We start from the raw sequence: 22,991 nt of genomic DNA on the forward strand, positions 1-22,991 counted from the left end.
TCTTTGTAAATGAAGCCAGACTGGAGGATGATCATAGACATGAATAACTGTGGAGTCAGTTTGCCCTTCAGCAGGACTCATGGAGTCTGTTTCAAGACTGGTCTACCAGCCAGCAAATGGGCATTTTTCCAAATGCTTTTGACCTAACTTACTTGGCCCAGTTCACCTGGAAGAATCTCTGTGAGGAGGAGGTCACTGGAAACATCAGTCTTCTTTGTGGGGTGTTGAAAGAGCCAGCTGACCCTTGGAAATTCAAATTGGCCAGGTGTTGATTCTACACAGGTGTGTGGAACTCACACCTACTGACTCAGGCAGTACTAGCCCTGATGACCTGCTGGTTCTTGGCTGACTGAGGGCTGAGGGAGACATTGCATCACTGTTGGTGGGAACCTGGCGGACAGGACCTCTGCCTGCAACAGTGTGGAAGTGATTTCTGAAGGGGGCCGTCATGTTTAGAAATGTTTCTAGTTGCAGCCTTTTCTTTTCCGGAAGAAACAAAATAAATTCCCACTGGGGCTTGTCTGAGAACAGCATAGTCAAATCTGTAGGTTTGATGGATAATCAAAAAGCCAGCTTTTCAATGATGGGGCAAGCCAAGGCAGATGGGAACATTGATGTAACATGTGGCCTGTGACTAGAATTTACCTTACTCTTTGCTGCTTGATTTAATTCTCATCAAAAATCTATAAAATAGGTACTAGTAATTCTAGGTTTTGTTTTAAGAAAAATAAGTCATTGAGAGGGTAGATAACTTGGCAGAGATGGTATTAAGATCCAGATCATCATCTTTTCAGAAACTATATAATTCTCAGCAAGTCAAGATAGAAAGGAAATTTCCTTTGGTGCTTGCTGCTTTTATTCCAGCTTCCTTTTTCCACCTCTGGCATTCTCGTTCCAATCTCTAATCCCTTTCTGAAACCTGTCTTGTTTTTTATTCCCAAGGTCTTCATTTTTGATGACTCGTCAAAGCAACTATTCATTTAAATATCACCATATCTAGAGCTTTGCTGATAAAAGAACTCAATATATTGTCATTTCTGCTTTTTTCTTTTCTTTTCTTTCCTTTTTGTTTGTTTGTTTGTTTGTTTGTTTGTTTTTGAGACAAAGTTTTGCTCTTGTTGCCCAGGCTGGAGTGCAATGGTGCAATCTTGGCTCACAGCAACCTCCGCCTCCTGGGTTCAAGCCCTTCTCCTGCCTCAGCCTCCAGAGTAGCTGGGATTACAGGCATGAGCCACCACGCCCGGCTAATTTTGTGTTTTTAGTAGAGACCGGGTTTCTCCATGTTGGTCAGGCTGGTCTCAAACTCCGGACCTCAGGTGATCCGCCTGCCTTGGCTTCCCAAAGTGAGCTACAATGTGAGCTACCACACATTGCCCATTTCTGCTTTATTTTTTTCTGTTTTGCTGATAGCTGAGTCCTAATCTTGTAAAAGATACCACCACAAAATGAATCTCTCATAAGGTTATTGGAAATTGCTTAGATAGGTATGTTGGTCATTTGAGTGTTGGAGAATACCAAGGTGGCCACTAATACTAATCTTTATAGTATATGGTCAGTTTTTTTTTTTTTTTTTTCCAGGATAACTATGGTGCCCCAAATAAGAGCCCTTCCCAATCAGACTCAGATCTCACATAGCCATCCTGACAGCCCCTGGAAATCTTCTGCATCCCCTTCTACCTTCAAATCAATAAGAAATACCTGTACACTGCCTTTTCCAGAGAGGAATCATTTCAGAACTTACAACGTTTCCAACTATTCTTTTAAATGCATGTACAAAAATTTCTGAGGGTGGGGACAAGCAAGGTGAGGAGGTCTTATTTCAGTTTTTCAATAGGGCAAAGCTTTTCTTAATTTTCCTCCCCCGAGCCCTGCCTCTTTGCTCCCTTTTCTCCTTGCCATTCCGTTGTGCATCTCATTATTACCAGCAACAAGAAAAGACTTTGGCTTCTGCTGATAATACTGTGCAGTCCAACCCCAGTGGTACAAGTGCCACAGCATGCCATTGCAGGAAAAGGAACAGGCGCTGTCAGAAAGCCAGCTTGGCAAGGCCTGCTGGAGCATGCCTTTGGAGTTGACAATCAGAGGCAGCAGGCACCTTTCCACAGACGGGGTTTGACAAATAATGATACAGCCCACTCTGTCCTGCTGGTAGGCTGTGGACACAGCCCAATAGTTAGGGAAACTACTTCTCATCTTCTCTCTGAGCTAGAGCCAAACATTTACATCACTAAATTGCAACTTTGGCCCAGGAGATATTTTGAAATGGCATTAATGACATTTTATGTATCAGTTTCTTCTTAGGGGAATATCTCTTTGGGCAGGAAACTCTATTTAAAAAACAATAAAAACAGATCTTTGTTTTTAAAAGATGGTAGTTTTTTATTTTTTTTAATGCTACCCTAACTTCTGTATCTGATATTAAATTTGTCCATATGAAATGCAACAAGTTTGGGGAGCAATGATGCTAGCTATTAACATTACAAGAACAAAACTAATTTTCAGATGTGGCCAGTGCACATAAAAAAGTGAAATGACTGTGTTATAACATTTAAACTTTTTCCCACTTTGGAAAACCTACAATTTTTAATAGTGTTTTAAAATAAGCATCTTGGCATTAATCATGTGACAGTTTAATTCTTGGATTTGGCTCACAAAGTAGTAGGAAGCTAAGATCGGAAAAAGCTATTAACTTGATCTCATAATGCCCAAGAGTTTCTTTTTTTTGTATTTTTTTTAACTCTACAGTCTTAAGTTTGTTTTCTTTTAAAAATTCACAGTGAACTTTATTTTTTTTTGAATCTACAGCCTTGTGGTTTACAATAGTGAAAGAGTTTGGTCATTATTGATTTTTTTCATAACAAAATTATATCATTTCTAAAATAGTAATGTTGCAAAATGTAAGGAAGTTTACAATAAAATATGTTGCAATCAAATATTTCATGACATGTTTAAATACCACACTTGATATTAGAGTGTGCCACCCAAACATGGTAGTTTTTCCCAGCGAAGGAATCATCTCTAGAATACATTTGCCTTTTATTACTATTTTCATCTCAATTCCTTTCTACTTGCAACATCATTCCTCTCCCTCTTTACTTCATGAATTCTTTCTCTTCAAAACACCTTAGAATAAAAGTGTATAACTGACAGCCCCTTCTCAATGGGCATGTTCATTCAGTATCTCTCTTTTGATTGCCTGCTGCCTATAGGCCACTGTCAGGAATGCAAATATGAATCAAGTATGTATTCTGCCTTCAAATAATTGACTGCCCTCCTTGATATATACTAGATTAGCATGCTTACTAACTGTAGGAGCTAGACCTGAAGGCACAGGGTATACGGGTGGGGAAGTTATTACAAGGGGGTTCAAAAATCCGTATATACACCAAGTATGGTCTTCTGACCAAAAAGTTCATGTTCATATCTACATAAACAGGTATGACTTTTTCAAAATATGAGCAAACCTCAAATATATTGCCAGTTCTCTTTCAACTACTGCAGTAAAACACCAATTGTAATAAGGTGAATCGTGCAAATTTTTTGGATTCCCAGTGCATATAAAAGTTATGTTTACAGTGCAGTGTAGTCCATTAACTGTGCAGTAGGATTATGTTTAAAAAATGTACATATCTTTATTTAAAAATACTTCCTTTCTAAAAAATGCTAAAGATCATTCTGAGCCTCCAGCCAGACATAATCTCTTTGGTGGGGGTGGTGGGGGGTTTCCTTGATGATGATCTGAGTGAGGGTTCCTGTGTGGTTCCTCAAGGTTGGCGTGGCTGTGGCAATTTCTTAAAGTAAGGTAGCAATGAAGTTTGCTGCGTTGATTGACTATTCCTTTATGAAAGATTTCTCTGTAGCATGTGATATGCTGTTTGACAGCACTTTATCCACAGTAGAACGTCTTTCAAATTGGAGTCAATCTTCCCAAACTGTGCTGCTGCTTTATCCACTACATTTATGTAATATTTTAAATCCTTTGTTGTCATTTCAACAATGTTCACACTATCATAGCTAGGGATAGATTACATCTCAAGAAGCCACTTCACTCGTACATAAGAAGCAATTCCTCATCCATGAAGTTTGATAATGACATTGCAGCAATTCAGTCACATCTTTAGGCTCCACCTCTAATTCTAGTTCTCTTGTTATTTCCACTAGAAATGCACTTTCTTCCTCCACTGAAGTCTTGAACCCTTGAAAGTCGACTATGAGGGTTGGGATCAACTTCTTCCAAACTCCTGTTAATGTTGACATTTTGACTTTCTCTGGTGAAGCGGTCATGGATGTTCTTAGTGGCAACTAGGATGGTGAATTCTTTCCAGAAGGTCTTTAATTTACTTTGCCCAGATTCATCCGGAGAATCATTCTCTATTGCAGCTATATCCTTATAAAATGAATTTTCTCAATAATAAGACTTGAAAGCCAAAATAACTCCTTGATCCATCTGCTGCAGAATGTTATCTGCAGAGTGTTATCAAGCAGGAAAGCACTACTAATCTCTGTGTACATCTCAATCAGAGCTCTTGGGTGACCAGGTGCATTTTCAATGAGCAATAACATTTGGAAAAGAATTGTTATTTTTATTCTGAGCAGTAGGTTTCAACAGTGGACTTGAAATATTCAGTAAACCATGCTATAAACAGATGTGCTGTCATCAGGCCTCATTGATCCATTTATGGAGTACAGGCAGAGTAGATTTAGCATAATTCTTAGGGCCCTAGGATTTTCAAAGTGGTAAATGAGCATTGGGTTCAACCTAAAAATCAACTGTATTAGCCCCTAATAAGAGAGTCAGCCTGTCCTTTGAAGCCAGTCATTGACTTCTCTCAAGCTATGAAAGTTGTAAGTGGCACCTTCCAGCAAAAGGCTGTCTTGTCTAGATTAAAAACTTATTGTTTTCCCCTTTAATCAATGTTCTTAGCTAGATCTTTAGGGTAACTTGCCACAGGTTCTATCTACATCAGCACTTGCTGCTTTAACTTGCACTTTTATGTTATGGAGATGGTTTCTTTCTTAAACATCATAAACCAAACTCTACTAGTTACCAACTATTCTTCTGCAGCTTCCTCACCTCTCTCAGCCTTCATAGAATTAAAAAGCATTAGGGTCTTGTCAAGATTGGGCTTTGGCTTAAAGGAAAGCTGTGGCTGATACGATCTTCTATTTAGACCACTCAGACTTTCTCCATATTAGCAACAAGGCTGCTTCGTTTTCTTATTTGTGTGTTCATTGGAGTAGCACTTTTAATTTCTTTGGAGAACTTTTTCTTGTACTTAAACAAGTTGGCTCTTTGACCTCTCTTGACTTGTGACATGTCTTCCTCACTAAGCTTAATCATTTCTAGCTTTTGATTTCAAGTGAGAAATGTGTGACCCTTCCTTTCGCTTGAATACTTAGAGGTCATTATAGGGTTATTAATTGACCTAATTTTAATAATGTTGTGTCTCAGGGAATAAGAAGCTTGAGAAGAGAGAGATGACAAACGACCATCTTGATGGAGCAGGCAGAACACGCCCAACATTTATTAAGTTTGCCATCTTATGTGGGCATGGTTCCTGATGCCCCAAAACAGTTGCAATAGTAACAAAGATCACTGATCACAGATCATCAAAACAATAATGAAAAATTTGAAATAATGCAACAATCACAAAACTGTGACACAGAGATAGGAAATGAGTACATGCTGTTGGAACAATGGCGCCAACAGACTTGCTTGAGGCAGAGTTGTAACCTTCAATTTGCGTTTGGAAAAAACAAAAAACAAAACAAAACAAAAAACCCCACCAATCTGATACACAATAAAACAAGACATGCCTGTACATTATTAATAAAATACAAATCTATTTGAAAACATTCTGAACCGTAGTAGCTTTTACATGTCTACCATCCATCAATATAACTATTATCATGAAGAAACTGTGACTCATTTTTTTTTTTTTCATAAAAAGGGACCTGAATTGGAGAAGGTTGAAAACCACTGAGTAAACTGTAATTATATGTTGCTTAACGACAGGCATACGTTCTGGGAAATGCATCGTTGGGCAATTTCATCTTTGTGTGAACATCATATACTGTATTCACACACCTAGATGGTATTGCTTATTGCATACTTACACTATATGGTATAACCTATTGCTCTTAGGCTACAAACTTGTACAGCATGTTACTGTACTGAATACTGTAAGCAATTGGAATACAGTAGTAAGTTTTGTATATCTAAACATGTGTGAATATTTTAAAAGTACAGTAAAAATATGACATTATAATCTTATGGGACTACCTTCAAATATGTGGTCTATTGTTGACTGAAATGATTTATGTTGCATGATTATATCTTAAAATTTTAAAAGTTTATTTATAAAAATTAGTCAATCAGACTGGGCCTGGTGGTTCATGCCTGTAATCCCAGCACTTTGGGAGACCGAGACAGGTGGATCATTTGAGGTCAGGAGTTCGAGAGCAGCCTGACCAACATGGTGAAAACCTGTCTCTACTAAAAAGACAAAAAAAAAAAAAAAAGCTAGGTGTGATGGTGCATACCTGTAATCCCCTCTACTCAGGAGACTGAGGCAGGAGAATCTCTTGAACTTAGCAGATGGAGGTTGTAGTGAGCTGAGATTGTATCACTGTACTCCAGCCTGGGTGACAGAGGGAGACTCCATCTCAAAAAAAAAAAAAAAGTAAATTATAAAACTAATATTTTGTTCACACAACATTATTAACCTGTGTAACAAATTTGTTGATGATTTGAGTAATTAATAGCAATGTTTTTGTTGTTATGGATTTTTAGCATATGCTGGTTTATTTTAAATAGGTATAATAATATCTATAAAAAACATATTTCTTGCCTCTTAAATTAGTTGCATATTTCTACTTTTGGATAGTCCCATTAAAAAAAAACAACATATGTTTTCATTTTAACATATTGGGTCATGAATAGGTTTCTTAGAAGTTAAAAACAAAACTATTAACTCCAGAAAGATCAGTATCTAATATTATCAACAGACGTCTCACTATTTTTTACTCAACTCCAAAGTACCATTTCTAAACTCTGCTCCAAAACTTTGCCCATTCTTGTATTACTGTTATTCAAAGAAAATAGCAGATGGATGTGTGATTTTGACACAAATCCTTTTCTAGTTACTTACTCTCAGGGGCCAGGACACATTTTAATTGTCTTAAGAAATTCCACAGGACAGGAAGAGAAGCTTCTTATAATCAAAGTTTTATATTTAAAATTCTGTATGAATATTCATTTGAGTAAACATTTGTCTCAGATATCCTTTTCGGTATATACTGTGTTCATATGTTTAATCACGTTTTCATTAAAATGTCATGTCTCAAGAAAACGTCCTGATTTGGGAAGTACTACTTTTTGTGAGTTTTAGAAATCTAAATATTAAAATTTAAACATTTCATTATTTTTCTATTCTAATTTATAGTTGAAATTAAGGAACTAGAGAATGTAGAAATCAGTAATTTATAATGCTTTGAGAATCACACTGTATGAGGTCAAAATGGATGTTCTTTATGAAAAGTCAGTTATAACTTGCAATTTTCTATCCTGTGTCCTAAAAAAAATAAATTTTCTAAGTGCTTAGTGAGAGTAGGGGAGATCAGTAGTGGAGACTAGGATTTGCTGGATACTCTCCCTTCTTTCCTTCTTTAGGAAATTTAAAATCAGAACTAGCCCTAAAAGCTTTTTAAAGAGGCAATATTTTAACTCTTTATAAACTATTGGTTGGATTTGGCAGTTACAATTTTAAAATATTAACAGGTTACTTAAGACTTTAAAAAATATATTTATCAAAAGCACATATTTTTATGTGTTCATGTCTTGGTGTGTTTTGGAAAATACCATGAACTGTGTTGTTTATAATCAATAGAAATCTATATCTCATGGTTCTGGAGGCTGTGAAGTCCAAGACAAAGGACTCTGCTTTCTCATAGTCTTCTCACAGGAACATTGCATGGTAGAGAAAGAGGGAGGGATCTCTGAGGTCTCTTTTATAAGGACACTAATTCTATTCCTTAGGATTCTGCCCTCATAATCACCTCCTGAAGTCTGCACCCCTTAATACTACCCCTTTGGGAGTTAGAATTTTAACATATGAATTTTAAGAGAACACAAACATGCAGTTTATTAGTTTGTGTGTATGTATGTGTTCAACTTATTTCCATAGAGCAGTAAACTTTTTGAACATTTCCTTAGAATTCTGCTTCTAAAGAATGCACAAGGAATAGAATTACAGATCTCACCTGGGAAATGAAAAATACAAAATTACACACTTGTTAAAACTGCAAGGGAAGAAATAATGTTTTTTCTCTATGCCATTAGAGAGTGAAGCCCCCCCCTCCTGCCTGCTTGATTTCTACTTTGGGTAATGACATGAAAGTTATGCAGACCTTGACTATAATGTGAGGGAACCAGCCACAAGACTGGATTGTATTTTAATTGTGAGAAACTCTGATCATCTTCACCTAATCAGTTTTCCCATTGTATATACCATGTGCATGACATAATTTTAAAAGACCAACTGCGTGATATTTGTTTAGTTTTTCCTCAAATGTTTTCTTAATGAAAACATGATTAAACAAACATGTGCCCAAAGCTTTGACTCTGGTTTTATTTATGGACATTTATACTTGGTCAGATTGACTTCATGTTGGCTGCTACAACTTCTAAAAGGCCCTCTCGTGTGTAAGTATCAAACTTCAAAACAAAGGAAAGGATATTCTTTAAGTCAGTGGTCCTCAGAATGTTGTCTTCAAACCAGTGGCATTAACATCACATGGGAACTTGATAGAAACTCAATTTCTTGGGCTCTATCCCAGACTTACTGAATGGGAAACTCTAGGAGTGGCACCCAGCAATCTGTGTGATGCTACGAGCCCTCTGGCTGATGTTCAGGTTTGAGAACCACTATTGTAATTATAAACTATGTCCTTTACATACAATTTTAGTATTATTAGGCATGCATTGAGATGTGTCCAAGGCAAGGGCTCATGATGGTTGAATCAATTTTAATTGGTTAAGTTCTGAGTGACATAAAGTCATCTAAATGTGTATGTGTCCTCTCCATAGAAAATCACATCTTGGAGGATGTGAACAAGTGTGTGATAGCCCTCCAAGAGGGCGATGTGGACACTCTGGACCGGACTGCAGGGGCCATCAGGGGCCGGGCAGCTCGAGTCATACACATCATCAATGCTGAGATGGAGAACTATGAAGCTGGAGTTTATACGGAGAAGGTGCTGGAAGCTACAAAATTACTTTCTGAAACAGGTAAGCATGGGTATTAGGTCTGGCCAAAATGTTAATATCTTGATTAGTTTCCATATTTGAATAAATCCATGTCATTGATTTCTGTAGGCCTTTATGCTTCTAAATTGCACATAATTGTGGAATGGATAGAGTACTTGAGTGTTCTCTCTGTTTTTTGAGTTTGAATTGGAATAACATTAGGAGATATTAGGAGAATGACAATTTTACTGCTTTGCATGCATTTATTTCTTTATAGTTTTCATGTAGATCACTTGATTCTCACAAACACTTAATAAAATTTTTCTGCTTACTTCATTATCTCCAATTATGGATGAGATAATTTTATGGTTTGAGAAAATTACGGTTTGAATTGGCTGAGAGACTGGAATGAGGTCACAGGGTTATAAAATAGTGCAAATGTGATAAGAACTTGGAATCTGTAAGTTAACCTTTTCTTCATTTATTGCTTGAGAGGATAGGACCTTAAGGAAAAACTCTGAACAGCCAGTGGAAAGCATAAAGGCTCTAGATAGTGCGTGGATGTGATGTGCTCAAAGAAAGGAGGTGGCTGCTGACAAAGAGTTAGGCTTTCAGCATATTCCCTTTCTTTCTAGGAAAGCTTTACATGCCCTTCTTCAGGGGCATGTGGCTGCTCACAGGACTCACTGCTATGGTAAGGCATAGTTACTTATGGAAGTTTGTCAGAGCTTGCACATGCATTGGGGTGAAAAAAAATACTTCCACTGAATTAGAACGATCTACAACTCTGGAGAATATATAAAAGACTGGCCTGTTTTAAGTAGTTCTCCCCTCTTGACCAGTGTCTTTTGGCTTCCTCAGGCCTTGTATATTTGTATATATGAGAATAGATATATAGTCCAAGGAATGAAAGGAGACTAGGGAATAGAAAAAGTGAATGTCAGTCCACATTGGATAAGGTTGTTAATGAATAATGAAGTGGTGCATATATATGTACAGAAGGGCCTCTCCCCTCAAACCCTAAGGGGGACCTTCATGGTTTTGCATATGAGCTTTGAATGCCACTAGGCATTTTAAAAATAGCCATCTCTGAAAGGTCAGCTATAGCCGTGTTCCAAGTTCTGCGTGATGAGATATGTTGGTAGAAATACGTTACTTTTTATGGGGAAAAGATTACTTACAAAGAGTTCTATAGGTATTTGTTAGCCTGGAATAGCAAGGAAAACACAATACATAAACACAGGTATTGGTCATTCTCTTTGAAATATAAGCAGAAACAGAATGGGGTGGCATCATGGTATAAAGAGCACATCTAGAGATTGTTGCCCTTGGAACATCCTTACAGACTTAGAATTATAAATAAAAACAATAATGATGACAAGATATAACTGCATTTGAATTAGCTGAGAGTCAGCATGCTTTCTTTCATATAAGCTTGCCCTTTACATTCAATTGAGTAACACAAAACAAGCCATACAGTATTTCTTTCCTCACTTGGAAGAGTTATAAAAAGGTATTTTTTTTTTCTAATTCTCCAAATTAAGGACTTTTTCTTTAGTAACCTTTAGGGAGACCATCTCACATTTTGTGGCTTTCAGCTCCTAGCCCATCAGCTCTATTCCTGTACAGTGTCTCAGCTTCATGTGGGATTTCTGACAGAGTAACACTCATTTGGGTCTGACACTAGATAAACAATACCAGAAGGGTGGAACACCTAGAGGCAGGACTCAGTTGCTGCCCACTCATGACTGGTGGGAAGGACACTTGTGGCAGATGAAAGATACAGAGCATATTGCCAATTTTCATCTGACTTTCTACCCACAGATAGCTCAGGCACTGTTCAAATGACATTTTAGAACTTATTGTATCTTGGACTGCTTTGACAACAGGAGTGCTGCTTACTAGGTCAAAATCTAAAGGCAAGGACAATTGCTTAGTTGATTGTAATATTTTAACATAATTTTCACCCAAAATCTTGATATGTAAATAATGTTCTGGTTGAATTTTCTACTTTAATAAAACAAATAGTCGTTCATCCTGGATTGTTGTTGCTAATCAAGATTTTTGCTCTTGTTCTGAGTTTTTAAAATTTTTATCCTAGTTTGCAATGATTGAGTGCTCTGGGGGCTTAACTAATGGCACCTTTCTTATTTTGATGTCCACATCCAATTCCTAATTGAATACGGTAGACGAGCAGGACATTTAAATTCTACTGTTCAGGATTTATTGAAGTTAACTAGGAAAGTAACCAGGTAGAGACTGAAATAGACAGCTTATATATAACTTTAATTGAAAATATAGGAATAAGCATCAAGGAAAAGTGGGTGTCAGTGGACTAAGAGCTAGAATACAAAGGTATACAATTTCTTTGGTATTTGTCCCCAGTTGTTCTTCTCTTTCTGAAACAGGAATAATGTTGTTATTTTGCAAATAACTAGAGAGATTGCCAAAGAAATGAAAGAAAACTTTAGCTGTTAACTCACTGATTGCTAATTAGAATTGCTAGGGAATGTGCTTGCATAGAGTAGACATATGGAGTTTGAGGATGACCACAGGATCAGTTCTGTAATTATGGTTGTACAAAGTTTTGTTGGGGTGTGTGTGTGTGTGTGTGTGTGTGTGTGTGTGTGTGTGTGTGTGTGTATGTTGTCTAAAATGATTTAGTTCTAATGTCATTGTGTGTATGTGCTAAGGAGATATAAGATATGTGTCCTCAAAATGGAAACTGCTATGCATGTCCCTGATGCCAAATTATCTACCTTTTGGTTAGTTTTGTTTCTGACTTAAACAATTTTAGAGCCATGTTGAATTGGCCACTTCTCTATGTGACTCTATCAAATTTTGTCATGAGAGTACATTGTAGGGTGAAAGAGGGTGGCAGTGGGAAAAAAGGGAAAAATGCCAAGAGGAAAGATAAGGAAAAAGAAGACAAAATGTCGTGGTTTTGGTTGTTGTTGTTGAGGCTGCCACCCATACTAGGTTGTACCCATTGATTTTTTGTTTGATATTTTATTTTAAAAAAATTCTGTGCCATTAGATTCAAGACCCTAAGTCAGACATTCTCAACCTCTGTACTGTTGACACTTTGGTCTGAATAATTGTTTCTTGGGGAGAGTTCTGGGGACTGTTTTGTCCATTATGGGATGCTTAGAAGCATCCCTGGACTCCATCTGCTAGATGTTTGTAGCATCTCTTTCTTCTACATGCCAAGTTGTAACTACCAAGATGTCTCTAGACATTGTCAGATATCCTTGAAGGAAGTGGGTTGTGGTGGGCAAGATAATGTGCACGACCGCCCTAAAGTAAAGAAATAACCCAAAATAGGGACAATAGGGACAAGTTCAAACAGGACAGATTGGAGCCTGTATACTGTGGACATAGTGAAAAGGGAGTGGGGTTGGGAGTATATTACTAAGAAGAATCTTATAAAAGCGCAGAATAATCAAACAGCCTTGACTGAACTGGATGTTGCTGCTGAAGGTGTTTACACACAGGCAAGCCCCTGTGTAGACAGGTGAATGGCTGCAGGGGTAGGTCACTGTAGGGAGACTCCCACTTTACCACCTGGCTGCCCTCACTGAGTGGCTGGAAAATTGAGAGGTACCCAAAGAGTGATAACACATCTGTGGTTTATTTTCCATGAATTTTCTTTCCTTAGTAAAGGCAGTGCTTTGCTTAAGAATGCTTCTTGTCTTGTTATGAAAGCTGAGTTAAATTTAAGAAAATTGTGTAGATTATTAGTATATAAGAATTATAGGGTAGCATTATGTACAAATGTACCTGTTCATTTTCTTATAAAACAATCTAGGCTGATGAAAACACAATAAATTGGATCTACAGCAGGCCCATTAAATACTTATGTGGCATATTTGATGGGCTCTTCAATAAAATCTGAATTATAACAAATTGCCAACAGCTTGGTAGTAAGTACACGCTTGACCAGACCCATCTTCATAGATCTCATTTACAAAGTCGGGTTGCTGCAGAAGGCTGAGGAGGGGTGAAAGCACATTCAGTGATATCATATTTAGATATGCATACAGTAGCTCATTCTTCACTGAATGGATTATACTGAAATGTCATTTTTGTAAATTTGATAGCTGATTCAAGTTTGTGGCCATGTGAGCATGACTAGGTTAAAAGATCTGTGAGATTCTGCCAGACATTTTTTTCTTCAGAGGAAACAATAAACCAAAAAAAAAAAAAAAAAAAAAAAAAAGAAAATAGAAAAAGAAAGCATATTTTAAAAAGTCTTCTATGTTATGGAGCACTCTGTATGCAGAAATTAAAATTCTATTATTTTGGAAAATACGTGGGCCAAGGAGATGGTATAAATTTTACTTCCATGCTCTGTAACCTAAAGTTTTATACAGATGAGAAGGTTTTTCTTTTTATATCATTTCTGTATATTTTTGCTTAGAAAGTATAAAAGGACCAGCAAATAGAAAGCATCCAAACTAGAAATGTTATTGAGAAGGGTACATTTGGGCCAGGACAATGAAGTAGAATGAATCCAAGGTTAGGATTCAGAATAACTCAATTACTTGACTGCTACCAACTAACTGTGTCCTTAAACAAATCAGTTAGTGCCTCTGGGACTTGGTTTTTTCCTGTATTGCCCAATGTTTTGTCATTCAAGAATGGGTTTGTATTAATTATGTAATATATGCATCACTGTTTCTGGCTTCCTGGTGACTGCACTTGGCATAAGCAATTATTGCCCATGAGTCCCCTGTATAAACCCTCTGCACCATCTGGACGGGGGCCTTCATTATTCTCCAGGCAAAACATATCCATGCTGCTCCCTCTGTCCTCCCTGCAATGTTCTTCATCTCCTCCTCCTCCTGCTTTACATCTGTTTATTGAGATTCTTCTTTAAGATATAGCTCTAGTCTCAGTTGGAGACACCAGAAAACTATTTAGTATGGTATGTCCTCTTCAGTGTAAATGACTGTGCTTATAACAGGATTGTCTGTTTTTAGAGGCAAGTGTTTCTATAGGTACCCACAGCCTAGAATGGTGTTTTCAAGGAACACATTTAATACATTTGTATTGATTAAATGAATACCAAAAATGAGAACATTATGCTTTTTTCTTTTTTTCTATAGAGAATATGTCTACCAGCAGCCTCAGGTTCGTAGCTCAAGACCAATTTCTGCATATCAATGGGAAATCATCTGATTGGCTTTTTGGCGTATGCTTCCTTCAGTTGGACTGATTTCTGTTGCTAGTAGAATAGAGCTTTATGATTGGACAGATCTGAGTGACCTGCCTGTGGCTGGAATATGAGGGGCTGGAGTAGGAGACTGATGTCAGAAGAAGGTGGTGGGGCAGCTTATTGGGAAGAGAAACTATTAGGTATTAGAGGTAGGAAGGACTATCCACAGTCTAAGTTACTTCTGCATGATTGATTTTAAGTTGAAAATGTAGGAAGATGAGAAAGAAGCCCCATCCAGTAAAGAGCCCTTAAATAGATAATGTATAATTTGTCTTTTTTTATATGACTAAAACCTATATACTCAAAGTATTGTAGGAATCTGATAAACTTTTGAATATCTGTATAATTTTTCCTAAAAGCAAATGCAAGGTTTTGGGATCAGAGAACAAACATTACTTTGCACAGTAAGCTTGTCAGTTTCCCATGTTCCATTCCTGCTCTTGGAGCAATATGATGAGGGCAGATGGATTCTGCACATACAGAGGAGGTCTGTGCTACAGGTAGGGAACCATACAATCATGAATCTAGGAGTTTATTTAGAAATTGGTGCTCCTCCTCAGGGCAGGAAAGAAACATTTCTCTCTCTTTTTTTTTTTTTTTTTAATGAAGTTTCGTTCTTGTTACCCAGGCTGGACATAGTCTTGGCTCACTGCAGCCTCTGCCTTCTAGGTTCAAGTGATTCTCCTGCCTCAGCTTCCCAAGTAGCTGGGATTACAGGCACTCACCACCACACCTGGCTAAATTATTTTTTATTTTTTTTTTACTTTTTTTTTTTTTTTTTTTTTTTTTTAATAGAGACGGGGTTTCACCGTGTTGGCCAGGCTGATCTGGATCTCCTGACCTCAGGTAATCTGACTGCCTCGGCCTCTCAAAGTGCTGGGATTACAGGCGTGAGCCACCGGGCCCATCCACGTTTTCTCTTTTATGTAAACGAATTCTGTCCAGGAGGTACCCAGTTGTTAAAACCTTTTGGAATATAAATGTATGGTTCCTAGTTTTATCCCTCTTTGAAATGTAAACATATCTCTGGGGAAGATAAGCCTGTAAATCTCTTTCCAGGTTATTTCACTATCTTAGGACTGTTAACCTTTGAACCAGGTTGCCAGTAGTTTTGTTCAGAAAGGCTTGACCATACAGAAACATGAAAATATTTTCTGTACACTGCTGTGTTTGTAAATGATGTGTTCTCCCACAGTTCAGACATGTTCAGCTCTCTCAGCATAAGAGTCTGAAGAACCACCTCAGAAAATATGACCACAACCAGATAGCTTACAATATAGAAATGTAAATGATTCTTCATCAAAAGAAAAGTTGTTTGACCTCTCTCGTAAGATAAATGCAAATTAAAAACTACTCTGAGAAACCATTACCCATCAGAATGGCAAAGATCCGAAAGTTCTATAATATACTCTGTTGTCAAGGATGAGGAAAAGTCGTCTCATATTTTGCATGTGGATGTGCAAAATGGAGGAAATTTGACATCTTCTATAGAAAGAACATATTTAACAGTTGGAAAGCAATCTCACTTTTAAAAATCTGTTCTTCAGAGGTACTGGCAAAAAATATAAAAACATATGCACAAGGTTATTTATTATAAGACTGTAAGCTAGAAACAACACAAATATCTAGCTTTAGGGCACTGGTTGAATAAATTATGGTCTAATCACACAATGGAGTATTATGCAGCTATAAAACGGAATGGGGAATTAACTATACAATCTGACTATATTTTTAGGTTAAAAATGAGGTGAAAAAATTGTGTATAACATGCTCATTTATTTTTTAAAAAGGTAAATTATATAACACAGGAAGAGAAAGTAAGATATAAAATTTTATTCTAACAATAAAATCCTTAACCTGAAGGTGGAGATGGGGTAGGGTAGATATTGGAAGATTCTCAATTGCATGTGTATAGGCTATAAATTTGGGGTGACATAGCAGAACAAACAGCACTTCTCTAGTGCCTGTTTGCCAAAGTACAACCAAAAAAAAAAAAAAAAAAAAGACATGAATCTCCAGTTCTTCATGGATTCAGAATCCTAGGAACTGGAAAGTACATGTGGTTCTTTGTCACTTCAAGGACATCAGAGACCAGCATCTGTGGTAATGGCAGTGGAGTAAATTAGGGGCCTGCATATTGTGTCTAGCAGAGTCAGTGCTGGTGTTCACTGGAATTGGTGGCCTGGATGCTTTAATTGTGCACAACTGAGGCTGTAGTAAGTTCCCGTCACCCAGATTCTCTGACGGAGAGGAAACTGCCATATCAGTGATAGGTGTTTGAATCAGAGGAAGAATATGCTAACAGCCATTCATTTGGCAGTACATGTGGTACATCTTTGGAGTATTCCAGAAATAGTTTGGGTAATTAAAAAAAAAGGGAAGCTTTGCATGTAGCTGGAGGGCCTGAAATAACAGGTGGACAAAAGAACCAAAGAAGTACTGTATTTTTATGTATATGGCCAGAGTAGCCCCCAAATGACCTCCTTGCCAAATTAAGTTTTGTTTTTTTTTTTCTAGAGACAGGTCTTGCTATCTTAGCCAGACTGGTCTCCAACTCCTAGCCTCATGGGATTCTGCCACCTCAGCCTCCCAAAGTGCTGGGATTACAGGCATGAGCCATCTCACCTGGCTCCTGGTTTACCTTTCTATATTTTACCTTTCCTCTAATTCTACTTGATTTCTTTCTTGTCAGTGAAGTCCCCTTTCTAACCAGACAAGCCCACTCTTCTGTGTACCTATTACTCTTCTTATCTGTGTTACTCATTTGGTACCTACCATATACTGCCCAGTATTTCATACTCTTGTTACCCACTTTTCCGCTTATGTTTACATCTGTCCTAATGTTTATATCTGTCCTCTGTCCATCTTAATACCTGAGGCGTGTGTGTATGTATTGACCTTTTGCATGTTTTTGTTAAATTTTAACCTGTTAAGATCTGAGTCTACCTCTCTGTTACCTGCAGCTTTAATTAAGAGTTGAAATTCAAAAACGTTATTAATATAAATGAGTAACATAATGACACAGTTGCCTTATTCTGGGGGATTAAACCCTCCTTAAATTGCATACTTAATGATCAAGATAAGAATCTTTTAAATTATGTGCAATAAATTTTTAGCAAGTACTTTATTACATCTTAATGCAATCTAAGTACTTAAACATCACAGATGCCAAATTAGACTCTATTTATTAGGCTAGGTTTTGACACACTGTAAGCTAAATAAGGCATCATGCTCATGCTCAATACTTTATTCGTTCTTTAAGTTTCAGAATTAAATGTGCCATCCTTTTAAGTTATAAACCATTTGTGATTATTTTTGAAATGCTTATTTTAAAATAGAAGAAAACTTTCCAAGCAAGTATTTTCTTTCCTCAGGAAAAGGAATTTGTGTCTAGACAAGAGCAGATGGATGCTCCCTGATTCTTTTAGGGTAGTTGTCGTGAATGGAATTTAGAGAGTTTTTTTTTTCCCCCTCCTTCTAGGCAGTCCTTTTTCATCTTTTATCAAACAATTCAGCTCATGGGTTATGTATTGCCTTCTGGAACTTAAATTTGATTTATGTTTGAAATATACATTTATAATTTTCCCAACATGAATTTATGGAAATGGCAGCCTTTAGAAACTCCCACAGAGGTAACAGATGATTGACTGTGATGAAAGGAAAGTCCAAGAATGTATGCAGGAAGAATTGGGACTGGCCAAGATGATGATAGTTGTCTGGAGAGGTAGAAACCGCTGACAAATAGCAGCGAATAAGGAGCAGATTAAGCCAGGGTACTGTTGTCGTTGCTCCTGGATTCCAATTTTCGGCTTCTAACCTGATGTCTCAAGACAGAAGATAAGTTAGTATATCATTGGTCTAGGCAGAGGAAGATTGAAATCTAGAGAAAGTATGTAAGGTTTATTTCTACATTGCCTCTGCCGGATTTTTAAAAAGCATTTGAAGTGAAGACACTTAAGATTTAAATTCAACCAAGTGATGTAAATTAAATAATTAAAGTGGTATAAATATGAGATAGAAGGGAAATAGTTTCAAGAGAATATTGGATGAAACTGGGTGGCTGATTAGAAACTGTTTTAACTGGGCTAGGCAAGCTGAATTTGAATTGTTTTGTCTTTATATTTTGGAAGTTACTGCTTTGTTGGTAAAGTCTTTCAAAGACTTTCTTTCCTCATGGATCTGGGGAGGTCATGATGGAACACAGTGTTTAACACTGGCCTTCTTGGCAAGAAAGATAAAAAGGAAAGTTCTAGGAGCAAGTTTATCAAATCTTGTCCTGAGGGCAGATTTCACAGGAAATTCTTATTAAAAATGCAACACTGTCACCAGGATGATACCAGGCTGCTGAGGGGAGAGAAGGGCATAGAACTGGGGAAGCTCAGTTTTCAAAACAAAGTGTACCAACTTCCCAGTTTTCAGATCCAACACTAATTAGTGTGCTGTGTCCCATTATGCCCACCTTTTCTTCCCCCCCCCCCCCATGGTGAATCATTTGGTTGTACCTCCAAGTTCTTTCCAAAAGAGACTAGGTGATTTTGCCTGTTAGTAACAGTGTGTGCATGAGTAAATGCAGAAAGTAGTGGTGTGAAGACAGCCCCAAGAAGCATTTACTGTGGCTCTATCATGTGGTAGGCAGCATGGTAATCATCTGACATGCATCCTACTTGTTTGTAAGTGCCTCCAAGGTGTAACGTATTTGTGTTATTTACCATTCGATTCCCAGTGCCTAGAGTACTGCTTAGATTGGCATATAAAATTTAGTCATAAACTTGTTGAATGTATTTCTGATCTTTACGTAAGCCCTGAAGGGAAATGATCGTTATTTCTGTTTTATACTGAGTAAACTGAGGCTTAAATTGGTTTAATAACTTGTGTAAAATTAAATATCAAGATTCATTTACACATTTTCCTGGAACCAGTAAATATACTTGAAATGTAGAGCAAGCATCATTGCTACAATTAAACAGAAATGTTAATGTGTCCTGCTAGCTATTTTTTTACCAATATTTTTACTTAGGGTATAGCTATTTTTACTGATAGTTTTACTTATGACATAGCATACTACATTAGTTATATATTTCTGTGTAACAAATTACCCCCAAATTTAACTTGCCATGTGGGCTTTTCTTCAGAGCCTCTTACAACATGGCAACTGTCTTCCATCAGAGTAAGTAACCCAGATAGTAAGAAAGCAGAAGCCAGCATCATTTTTTCATATCAGAAGTGGCATCCCATCATTTTTTTGCCATATTCTCTTGGTTAGAAGTGAGTTACTAGTTCCAGCTCACATTCAAGGTTGAGGAGATTACACAAAGGCATGAATACCAGGAGAAGAAGAATCTCTGGGGGCCCTCTCAGAGGCACCTATCACACACACATACGTATTTGCAAATACATGAGGATTGGAGAAACCACAAGGCTAATGAATGGCATAACTAGATACAACAGTCCTAAGATGTGTGGACAAATCCCACAACATGGAGTTAATAGGGACATACTCAAATGCTGGTATAATAGCCTTATTACCTTGTACAGTGGCATTTAGAGCACAAAAGATCCACTGAGGCAAAATGAAGCCATGCAGTATGTGGACAGGAGGGGGACAGAGGAATAACAGAGCTAGATCCTGGAGAAGGAACTGCCTAGATTCGCTCAAGGCGATTGGACAAGTGGGTTGGAGTGAAAGAGAACAGGTAAGAGTCGGGGAATGGTACATAGAAAGACAAAGCTGGTACATAAAGATCAGTGTGCATGCCGAAAGGAATAAAAAACTAATGGCATCATTAGGAAAAATTCAATTTGACTTAGGTTTAGAGATTCAAACATTAATTGCAGAAGAAGCTCTTTAACCTGTGGTGTCAGAAGTCGTAACCAAGATTCGAGTGCATGTGTGGAGGAAGTGAAAGCTCTGAACAGTGTAGGAACTCTTAGCCAAGTGCTTTAACAAGATTCCAACCACCCTCGTACCTCCTAGGGAAGGCACACACCTACACCTGGTGGAGTGCATCGGTCTATAAATACATATAGAAATGAAATAGTCATTATTTGTGAAGTAGACATATAGATCCATTTGCCTAGTAGGTAATGCTCCTACCCAAACATCTCTAAAAAGATTCTGAGCTGAGGAGTTTTAAAGTCCCCCGTGTGGGGGCGAATTGGGGGGAATACTTAAAGACCTTTTATTAATTTAATTTATGATCATGACATTCTTTACTAAAATCACTAATATAAAATGTTGGCCAGCTTCTATTGATTTGTCCTCTGTTCTTAAGTGGAACTAAAGGGAGAAATGTGTCATGGCTTCAGTTTGGGGTAGTTTCTACTTCTACACTGTGAATTGGAACTTCAGACTCAGTGTCCTTACAACTGATTCTATGTGTAGAATCATCAAGGCACACCCCGTGCCTTATAAATGCCCGTCAGAGTTCCCTTTGTTCAACTTTAGGACCCTGGTAATTTATGGCACACTCTCTTTTACCCTTTTTTTTCCCCTCTGTTCTGGCATCTAATTGGGGGGGGCACCTGAATAATCCCTTAGCAGTGTCTGATAGGAACAATTTTTGGGAAAGCATACTTTACCTGTAGAAATAACATCAAACAACACTTACCTGGTATTGAGGCCACTGGAAAGGCCCCACAGTGTTTCTCCAAATTAATACTTTCTGGCTCCAATTACTCTGATCTTTCCCTAATCTTTACCAAATTCCAACTATTACAGCAGAGGCTCAGTGGCTATCTGTGATGGGGGGAGGATATTGTACTAATTCCTGCACTGGAATTAGCTGCAATTCCTTCCCTGTCCTGATATTTTATTTTATTTTTAGATTCCTTTCAATGCTCTTATTTTATTATTTTAACAGTTACCAAACTGGTTATCTCTCTCAAACAGGGACTTTGTCTATTTTCTTTTCTCTATGCTCCATAATAAAATTTGGCAAGGAACACAGAGTATGTTAGCTGACTGCACCACCACAGTTGGGTGACCCCTGTGTGTGCAGATGTGCTTGACTGGACTTGGTGAACTAGTTGAGAACAGAATTATGAATCTTTCTTCTGGCTCAATGGTGATGCTCCTTCTGAAGAAGCAGAGTCCTGAAAGAATTCTGAGCTCAGGTTTTTGAAAGATCCCTAGAGACCAAACCCAGAATGCCCACTAATCACTTGTTAAATGACTCATGATACTCTTTAATAAAATTACTGAACCAATGCTAAATGATGGGCAGAAAAAGAGAGACTTGGTATGTGAAATGTGATGCTACTCATTTTGTCCCTGAAATACTGGATGACAAAAGGAGTTCTCATCTTAATTTTCCCCGTTTATTCCTGTCCCCTTCTTTTACTTCTCATCCTTCTCTACCCAACTGGATAGATTGTCTGTACTAGAAGCAGGATGAGGGTTTAAATGTGAAGAATGAAGCAGAGATGGTCTCTGCCTGAAGGCGACTCATACGTGAAACAGTTGACATACAGAAATACCAATGAACTAGCCTAATGCAGTATATGAAGTACTGTAATAGTGTGTGTGAGAGACATTAGGATGCTATAAAATTACAGAGAATTGTAGAGAACTGTCTACTTTGGGTTCTGGGGATTAAAGAAAGCTTCACAATGGCAATTAGTTCTACACTGGAGATTAAAGATTGAGCAGGAGTTCACCTGGGCCAAAGACAAGTATGTACATTTCAGTATGAGAGAATAAATCATTCATGGATATGTTGCTATGGGTCCATTTCATATTTGGAGACATTGAAGTAATTCTGTCTAATTGGAACATTTGAGAATATGTGGTAATAAGTGATGAGACAGAAAGATGCAGGAACCATATAGGCAGATAATAGATGCTTGTTTATGTTTGTTTCTTGATAAAGAGGTTTTATAGTTCTCTCTTTGTTATAGGGAATCATTGGAATGCTTAAAGCAGGGGCAAGCACATTTTACATACCTAAAGGTAGTGAGGTTACTTGGCTGTTCATCTCCACTACCTTTGGTTGACCTTGGATTTTGCCCTTTGGGTTGTCAGCAGTCCTATTTAAATATTTAACACAACTTCTCATTCATTTAACTGACTCACCCTGTGCTCTGAAACTTCACCTGTGACATCTCTCAGGAGAATTTATTCCAGAACTTTCTCACCTCTGGTTTAGGACCTCCAACACTAGAATGATGCAACCTTGATTTTTATATGCATACTTAACTCTGATTTCATTACTCCTAGAATGTCATCGTTTTGTGGCCTAGTGTGTGCACTGCCTACAGAAATATAGCCAGAATTTAAAAGTTTATCTCTGACTCTGATCACCCTTTCAGGACACAAGCTATTAAGAACAAATCAGCATTTCTGATAAATAACTGTAAAGTGGTACCTACAGTTTTTGGATGTAATTCAGAAAGCAGAAGTTTCTATTTATATTCTTATATCAAAAACTCTGTTAATACATAATGTGTGAATCACAAAGGCAATGCTGTGTTTTGTCCTAATTAGTAAGAGGCAGAAGCAGCATCATATTTGAGGAAGTTTGAAACTTT

General features: G+C 37.5%; 1 protein-coding gene across 7 annotated transcripts in view; it reads left to right on the forward strand.

Annotated features, from left to right (window-relative positions):
* CTNNA2 (catenin alpha 2) overlaps positions 1-22,991 on the forward strand; it is a 1,159,566-nt gene that overhangs the window by 1,054,499 nt on the left and 82,076 nt on the right. For all 7 annotated transcript variants that reach the window (XM_023224974.1, XM_023224976.1, XM_023224980.1 and 4 more), the window contains one exon: positions 9,089-9,289. In XM_023224974.1, the coding sequence (XP_023080742.1) occupies positions 9,089-9,289 (201 nt within the window). The remainder of the gene's footprint in view (positions 1-9,088; positions 9,290-22,991) is intronic.

The sequence above is a fragment of the Piliocolobus tephrosceles genome, chromosome 15, assembly GCF_002776525.5.
Source record: "Piliocolobus tephrosceles isolate RC106 chromosome 15, ASM277652v3, whole genome shotgun sequence".
Taxonomy (NCBI): domain Eukaryota; kingdom Metazoa; phylum Chordata; class Mammalia; order Primates; family Cercopithecidae; genus Piliocolobus; species Piliocolobus tephrosceles.